At 41.6% G+C, this 9072-nt stretch overlaps 1 protein-coding gene across 3 annotated transcripts in view; it reads left to right on the top strand.

The window, feature by feature from the left end:
* Positions 1-9072, top strand: part of LOC149305901 (uncharacterized protein F13E9.13, mitochondrial-like) — a 47267-nt gene that overhangs the window by 312 nt on the left and 37883 nt on the right. For 2 of the 3 annotated variants that reach the window (XM_089540759.1, XM_089540761.1), the window contains exons 2-3: positions 800-974; positions 1833-1915. In XM_089540759.1, the coding sequence (XP_089396885.1) occupies positions 902-974; positions 1833-1915 (156 nt within the window). In that variant the 5' untranslated portion in view covers positions 800-901. Of the gene's footprint in view, positions 1-20; positions 666-799; positions 975-1832; positions 1916-9072 lie in introns of those variants that run through there. The other variant, XM_089540760.1, reaches the window with a different exon arrangement.

Below are 9072 nucleotides of genomic sequence, written 5' to 3'. Positions count from 1 at the left end.
CCGCCGAGCGGGAACCAACCGTCGCTTCTTCCCTCAGTCTTCCTCATTCCTTGCTGAGAGGAGATGAGGAAGGCAAACCTGAGGGGAGGCTTTTCCTTTGATCCTTTCATTTCTAGGCCGCCTTTCTCCCACAAAGAGACCCCAAGGCGGATCACACACACACATATATAACAAAAATTACAACACAATGTAAAACAATGGTTGTTAAAGACACCACACAAAGGCCCTCACTGGTGGCGCAGTGGTCAGACGCCTGTACTGCACCTGTTCACTCAGAACTTGATCTAGACACTGTACTTCTATGGATGCAGCCTAGAATCGCATTGGCCTTGTTAGCTGCCGCATCACACAGTTGGCTCATGTTCAACTTGTGGTCTACTTGGACTCCCAGATCCCTTTCACACATAGAAGTCTCCTTAAGCCACATGTCCCCCATAATCCTATATCTATGCATTTCATTTTTTCCACCCTAAGTGCAGTACCTTACATTTCCTTTTGTTAGCTTTGGCCCAGCTTTCCAGTCTATTCAGGTCAATTTGAATTTTGATCCTGTCCTTTGAGGTATTATTAGCTGCTACTCCTAATTTGGTGTCGTCTGCAAATTTGATAAGCATGCCCTCTATTCTTTCATCCAAGCCGTTGATATCAAAATCAATCGAAATAATGTAAGAACAGTGTTTCAAAAATTGCATAATAATATGCAAAGGTTAAAAGCATGGTTATTCTTTTCTATTCTTAGTAGGGTTAATGCGGCGCTTATGTAAACATACACACAACCCTTAACTGTTGTCCTTTGCAGATGCTCCTTCTGGCCTGCTACCTGTTAAAAGAAAAGTGGTTTGTTACTGTATAATTACTATTGGAGACAATTGATCTGAACCCTTTCCCCCTCCTGTCTATCATGAATTTCGTCCGGCTTTTTGGGCGACTGAAATCGGTTGTCATTGGGATGGTCCATGTGAAAGCGCTGCCAGGTGAATCCCATATTTCTTCTAATGAGTGGTAAAGTTTATTCTTGTGCTTAAGAAAACCCTATGAAAGTCATGAGTTTGCCATAAGTTGACAGATGACTTGAAAGCACAAACACATGCATATATGCACCCCACCTCTTTCTTATCTGCATTCGCAGCTTTACGGCGCTGCTTTGGCACTGCATCATGTGGATACAGCACCAGAGGAGCACACTGATGCTGTGTGGTGCGGTGCGCGGCGTCACACAGCCATAGGGTGTGCATTGTGTGGATGCCACACCCCAACACCACCCTCAGGCTGGCCTTAATGGCCAGTCTACACAGCCTGAAGAGTCATTACTTCCCTAGTCCTGCTCTAGCTGGTTCTTATAAAATACTCCCATGTGTTCATATATGTGCCTTTATTATTCATTTTTAGTTACTGTGCATTGATGGAATTACAGTCTGCCCTTGCCTTACGCAGGAGATCCGTTCCGGACCCCACACCGCATAAGGCAAAAAGCATGTATGCTCGAGCCCCATTAGATAGAATGGGGCTTGTGCATGCTGTGCAGCAGTGCATGTGTGTCATGGCGCACACGCCATTCTCCCGATCCCCCGGTGGCTCCACTTAAGCTGGAAGCGTGCCTATAATGGTGCGGGCTCACTGTAATATGCAAATAAGTATGGCAAGGGAGTGATAACCAACAATTGATATTTGTTCTTGTTTTTGTTTGGCCATATAAGAGTGAGGTTAAGTTATCACTTTTTTAATGAATATCCATAATCCTGATGGCTCCAGTAGTGTGTATGTGTGTGTATGTGTGTATACACATGTAGACGCGTGCCTGTATTCTGACCAAGAATGACATTTGTTTATAGGAACACCAGGGAACAGCTTGCCACTGGCCCAAATCACCGAAGAAGCTTGTCGAGATGTTGAAATTTATAGGGCTGCAGGACTTGTAAGATAGCACTCTCTCTCATTTTGCTGAACCCTCTGTTATGTTTTATGTTGCAGAACATTGTGAATGAAACGCAGATTTAAATTAAACACAGTGATGGCATGTTAAAAATTAATATGAACACTGCTTTTTTAAAAAAAATATGGATGCAAATATAGATTTTATAAATAGATGTCTGAAATAGCCATCAGTTAGCCTGTTCAGAAAGTCATGTAAGAATTTTGGCATGACCTATACCACAAGGTGGTCAATTTATCCTCTTATTTTCTGAGGAAGGCTAAAGGTTTTGCATGGATATGGTCTGTCCAGAGTCTGGTAGGGCTTCTAAATGCTTTAACTTGGAGTAGGAGTGCATACATGCTTCTTTTTACTCAGGCCATATCTCCCTGTATGAGTCGGCCCAGGCTCTGACATCCTCAGGAGAGGCCTTTCTCTCTGTCCTACCACCATCAAAAGTACATTTGGTTGGGACACAAGAGAGGGTCTTTTTTGTGGTTGCCCCTAGACTCTGGAACTCCCTCCCCAGAGAGGCCAGAATGGCCATCTTATTGATGTCCTGCCACCAGTAGGTTAAGACTTTCCTGTTTAGACAGTATGGCTTTGTATGTAGTGCTCCAGTTTCATTTCTAAACTATCTTGGGTAACATGAAAAAAAAACCTGCCAGAAGCATTGGGAGAACTCTAGCCAGTTGCTACTAGCGAACTGAGCTAGATGGACCGTGGACTAAATATAAAGCATTTCATATATTTCATAGAATCACAACATCTTTAAGTTGAAAGATACCAAGGGCCATCAAGTCCAAACCTTTGCCTTGGAATACATATTTATAGCACTCCTGAAAGATGACCATCCAGCCTCTGTTTAAAGACCTCTAAAGAAGGAGCATCCATTTCTCCCCATGCCCCCGAGACAGTCGATTCCACTGTCAAACAGCTCTTACAATAAATAAGTTATGCCTAATGTTTAGGTGAAATCTCTTTTCTTGTAATTTGAAACCATTGGTTTGTATTTTAGTCTCTGAAGCAGCAGTAAACAAGCTTGCTCCAGCTTTTACATGGCATCCCTTCAGATATTTCAAATAACTATCATATCACCTCTCAATCTTCTCTTAAGCTAGACATACCCAAATCCCAAGGGGACGAAGCAGACTAGCAGCTTGGAGCAGCCTCTGTCCACTCTAGTCCCTGTCATTGCTCTGAGTGGCACAGGACTGCAGTGACCAGACACCCCACTCTGAAAGCAGGCTGCTGCCACAGTCCCAGATGTGACGCCAGCAGGAGTGGCTTTTCGCCACTCCTTTTTGTACTGGCTTTCCCATCTCAGCGCACTCTCCACATGGCTTCCGGTCTTTCTCGGGCCATGTGTCATCTGCACACCCCACCTGCAAAGCCTGTCTGTTTCGGGCCTAAGTTGTTCCTTGTAAGGCTTGGTTTCCAGACCTTTGATCAGTTTGATCATCATTATTTGGATGTGTTCTAGCTTGTCAATATCCTTCTTGAACTGTGGCGCCCAGAACTGGATACGGCATTCCAGGTGAGGTCTGACCAAAACAGAAAAGAGTGCCACTGATACTTTCTTTGATCTGGACACTATACTTCTGATGATGCAGCAAAGAATTGTGTTGGCTTTTTTGCCACTGTTAATAAATTCAGCACATGTATGATTTTTCACATTTCTCTTCCTGTAATCATGATGGCACGGACATCCTGACCATTGTAGTGTAGTGTTAACATTTTGCTGGGCAATATTAATAAAATATGTTTACCGTATTAAAAACCAGTGCACTTCTTCTTGTCTGTACTGTTGCCCAACTACAACTTTTTCTGCGATAGATCTTTTGACAGTAAGCAGTCTTCTGCTGTGTATATTTAGAAGGCAAGACTTGAAAGGCCATTTTGAGCCAGAGGCAACAATAGTCAGATACCAGTGACTTGAATTTCCATTGGTCCTCAGGTGTTGCAGTAATTTCCATAGGTCGGCAGATTTTTTAACAAGGTCTATGTCCTTTTGAAAGGTCAGGGTGTGTTTTACTCATTTCATTGCACCCTGTATCCCTCCACTGCCACTCTCTACTTTAGCCTGCCTGCAGTGAAAATATAAATCGCTGGCATAGCCGTGGTGTGTTGCTCTATCCTTCAGTCTAGATTTAAATGGACCACTTGTTTCTGCTTTTGGCCTTCTTTCCTGGCAGATTTTTAAAAAATGGAATTCTGTTTAGGTTCACCACTTTACAATTGGAAATGACGAAAAGGGTCTGAATTGAAGTTCCCAGAAGATAATGTATATGGGGTGCAGGAGAGAGGACAAAGTTTGCTTAAAGAGATGCACAAAGATAGAAGCTGGTGATAAAAAGTCTTGAAAGCCAGGGATTTGGAAGTGAGGTGCCTGCACTATTTCCCCTGATCTAAGGCCTGATACAGACAGGCCAAAATTAAGCTACTTGGAGTCACTTTGCAAGTATGCTGTTTAATGATACATGTATCCTAAGAGTCCAGAAGCCACTCCAAAGCCATGGACTGGAGTTCAGCTTTGGTGCAGCTTCCAGACTCATCATTGAAACACCATACTTGCAAAGTGACCTGAAGCAGCTTTATTTTGGCTTGTCTGTATAGGGCCTAAGTCTTTCTCTTAACCAGAATCCAAAAGCTGGTGCTAGAAGGATGGGGGAAAAATACAGGCATGCCGTGGAACTCTTAGCAGTTTTGTGGAGTTTAGATTAATAGAATAAGACACTCCAATCAGTTTGGCTGCTGTGGAATTCTTAGCTAAAATTAATTCCCAGATTTGTTAGCATAGAGACTAACAATTGTTTTTGTTCGCTCTCTTCCAGGGGAGCTGTGTGTTCCACAGGGCTAAAAAAAAGAACTAAGAACTAAGATTTTGCAGACCTCAAAATGAAAAGAATCCTTTATTTTTATATCCCAGTATATTTTATATCTGGATGGATCTTTAGACCAGTCTCCATCTTGATGTGGCTTACCCAGCTCTCTAGTGTTGTAGTTTAAGGTTGTTATAGGCTTCAAACCTGTGAATCGAGTGCTTTGTTCTCAGCTCTCCGCCCTTTTTCATTTTGCTTAGTTTTCCACCTGAGGAAGAGTTCTGGAGAACTCCAAAGCTTTCTTAGTATTTTGTGACAATTTACTTGTTTCCAATAAAAGTATTACCTTACTGTAGATTAGGGGTTTCATTTAGTATTGTTACGGCACTATAGGTTCCTTTCAGACAATTTAACACAGCTTTGTTTCCACTGATTTGGGAGGGATCTACATTAAAGTGATTGGTCTATATATCAATGCCTTTTTTGTAGCTATAACTCTTCCATAACCCCTTTAATTTTTTTTTTTTTTTGCTGAAATAGTAAAGTGGAATAGAAAGGATTGCTAGTACATCTTACTGTTTCAGTAGCATGCAGACATGACTGATGAAAGCAAATCCTCATTTTTTAAAAAAAAGAAGAAGGAAGGTGGCTTGTTTGATGCATTAGTGATTCTTTTTTAAAAGAACATAATAAATATGGAAGATTTATAATGTTGGAGCATATTAATGAAAACAAGTGAATGCTCAGACATGATGCCATCTGTGCTGAAAAATTGTAGCTGCTATATGCTTGTTTTGCCAAACACAATCAAAATTGCCATGACAAGATTATATGCAGTGACAGATTCAGAGGAGTTTAGAACCCTCTCGATTTTGCTAGATTCTGCTTTTATTTTTATAAAGGCAGTGGCAGAGAGTGGGAGAGAACATACAGGCTTTACTGCATCAGAGAGCCTGAACTCCCAGACTGTGGTGATGCCTTGCATTGTATCACATTGTCTTAGCAGTTTTTCATTCAATAATTATGAAGCATAATTTTCATTTTCTAATACTAGACCTTTGGGTCACCATCAGCGAAGCTGACAGGCAGTAGTTTAGGACTAACAGGAGGATGTACCGCTCCATACAGCACAATATTCATATAGTAAAATTAATTGCTACAAGATGGTGGTCCTATCTGATCCTTTTTAAAATGCCATACAGTACTACTACACTGAGGGTTAGCCTAGATACCTTGAAGTTAGCAGAAACTGTCTGATCTTGGAAGCTAAGGAGGGTCAGCCCTCATTAGTATTTGGATGGAAGACCACCAATGAATACCAGCTGCTGTAGGCTATACTGTATTTCGGAGGAAGGAACTGGCAAAACCACCTCTTGAGTATTGGTTGCCTAAGAAAACCCTGTGAAATTAATGGGGCTGCCATAAGTTGAAAGGCAACTTGAAGGGACATACACATTACAGGAGTAATCAGCTACCAAGGACATAATTTTTAAAATCCTTTTCTAAACTTTTCCCATGGTAGCCTTCAAATATGTCAGAGTATTGGGTCTATAATTTATCCTAATAATGATTAAGATTATATTTATTGTGATGTTTACGGGTCAGAAGAAAGTTCTATCAGAAGATGCTTGAATAATTAAGAATCACTACAAGGACGCACTTAATTTATAAAGTTTCTTTTTTGTGTAGATTTTTGGTCAGGCCTCTTGTGCAACGCAAGCGCCGTCTCTGGTACTTCTAGTCCATGTGGACTGGAAATAATCCTTGATTGTGTGATGTGTGGCTGATTGGTGCTCTAACTCAGAATTCTGATCAACCCAAGCCTATTTATGTGGGAAATGAAAGAAATAATTATCCCTTTGTCCTCCACGCTTCTCTAATCTAGTTCCTTTCATTTTCTTGTCATATTTAATAAGTTTGATAAGAATGGTAAAGCACTTTGTACATTGAAAAGTGATAGGGTTTATTTTTAGCTGTAGCTACACACTGAGCTTTTGAACACTCTTGGGCCCCCTTTCCCTACAAGAACTTGAAAAGCACTTCCTACCTATGGTAGGTGGCTGTTGTGATCTGTTTGGGTCAATCCAAGGTCTTGCTGTATGGAATGTGGGGGTGTGAGTGCAAATATTTAGTTAATTTTTTAATTGCTATTGTTGTGCTTCTCGCTAACATGGCACAAACAAAAATACAGTTAAAATAAATAATAGAAATGTAGTCACTTGAAAGAAGCCCAGATTAATTTAGTGTAGAGTCAGATACCAGTATAAACTGTTCAGATTCATCAAAAAAGGGTTTTAAGAACTTTGTCTGCTCTTAATCCTGCTAAGTTATTATATGAAATGTGTTCTGTTATGGATATAAGCTCAAACTCTGTATCATCTGGTTTCTTTTTTACTCATTCAATTGACTGCCTAGTAGCACAGAGTGGCATAATATATGGAGGTATATGTTGTGGGATAATGTGAGATATCAAGACAGATTCAGTGGATGGAAAGATTGTTGAAAGTGTAGTTTCAGTTACAACAATGTAAACCCAACACAACAGTCTTAACATTTTGAGAGGTTTGCTTGCTAAATTCAATAATACATTCAACAGATCACATGAGAAAACAAAGGAGTCTCACATTTTAAAATGTTTTTTTTTCTTTTAAAAATATGCAGTAGCCAGAACTGAGGCCCCATACAGACAGGCCAAAATAAAGCTGCTTCCGGTCACTTTGGAGGTATGCTGTTTAAATGATGGATGCATCCTAAAAGTCTGGAAGCCATGCCAAAGCCACAACCCAGTCCTAAGGACTGGAGCACAGCATTGGTGCATCTTCCGGAATCTTAGGACGCATGCATCATTTAAACAGCATACCTCCAAAGAGAACCGAAGGAGCTTTATTTTGGCCTGTATGTATGGGGCCACAGTTTGGCATTCCAGGATTGGAGCTGAGGGGTATTGCACGGACTGGAATGGGATGTCTTCATCTTCTAAAATACTGATGACATAAAATTATATATCTTGGAAAGGGGCTTGATTTTTGTGGGTTAATTTTCATTCACTTTTTAATTTGTCCTGTATGGTTTAGTCCCCCTCCCCGGTGGATAATGCTGCTTCAGCAATAAAATACAAAATATATTGATTTTCTAATGGGTCTATAAATAGTATACATTTGGCTCTTTTCAAAGGAATAACGTTAGAAGCGATCATTTTAATTTTTAAAAAATAATTCTTATAGTTTCATGTAAGTGCTTTTAGAAGAATTTAAAGACATTTTGAAAATAAAGACAGTTTTGCTGCCTAGAATTTTAGTTGTAAAGATGCATCTGTGTTCTCTAAATCATGGAGGTTGTACTGCTGATTTATAGAAGTTGGTGAAAGGAAGGAAATCCTTCATTAAGCAATTCTGACTCTAAAAAGGAGTAGTATGGGTGGGATTTTTTGCTGCTACTGTATTGAATTAGAAAAATAATGTGGGTCAATGAACAGCACTGAACTTCAACCTAGGAGGTCTGTGATGAAACAACTGTTTAGCCATGACCATGGGCCCGTTACAGACAGGCCTTTTAGTACGTATTCAGTCCGTACTAGGGTTAGGAAGGTGCGGTGCTTCCGCACCCCCCTAACCCTAGTACGGACTGAGTCTATACAAAATGGCGGCGCCCCATCTACATGGGGGCCACCATGACGACGTCACGACCGCACCGCCTCTATACGGGGCGGCGTGGACGTGACGTCGTCGCTCTGCGCCAGGGCGCTTAGTGCGCCCTTTGCGTGGACCAGGAAGGAGCTCCGTTTTGGAGCTCCTTCCTGGTTTGTGCCGCTGGGCGCAGCCTTCACATGGCTGCGCCCAGCAGCGCAAAGGAGAAAGGGGCCAAGCGGCCCCTTTTCCTCCTCCCTGCCACCGCAGGGTGTCCTTGGGGCTTGAAGCCCCAAAGACACCCCTTTCTAGGCTGTGGGGAAGCAGCCTTTTGCCTCTTCCCCGCAGCCTGGAAAGCAGCGGATCGGGGCCTCAGCGGCTGCCATTCTGGCCGCTGAGGCCCCAATACCCCGGGGAAAGGGGCGGTTACAGGCCGCCTCAAAGGGGCGGTCTGTAACGCGCCCATGATCAGAAAAAAGTACTCAAAATAATAAAGATATCAAATGACTGAAATATGAGCTGCAGTGATAAATATAGGATCTTGCCCTTGAGGAATACTAGAAATCAACATGAATTGGGCATAGCATGCACCTCTCATATGTAGTCTAGTTACAATTAAGTTGTCAGCCTGTTGTTACACATTGGAAGATGCATGCCTAAGAAGTTAGTGTCAGCATATGGATAAACCTTAATTTTGCAAATGTACAAGAAT

Source organism: Sceloporus occidentalis, unplaced genomic scaffold (genome assembly GCF_023333645.1).
Source record: "Sceloporus occidentalis isolate IW3139 unplaced genomic scaffold, rSceOcc1.0.p SCAF_10, whole genome shotgun sequence".
NCBI classification, from domain to species: Eukaryota; Metazoa; Chordata; class Lepidosauria; order Squamata; family Phrynosomatidae; genus Sceloporus; species Sceloporus occidentalis.
Note: the sequence above shows the minus strand (reverse complement) of the source record. Positions and strands in the feature narration are given on the sequence as shown.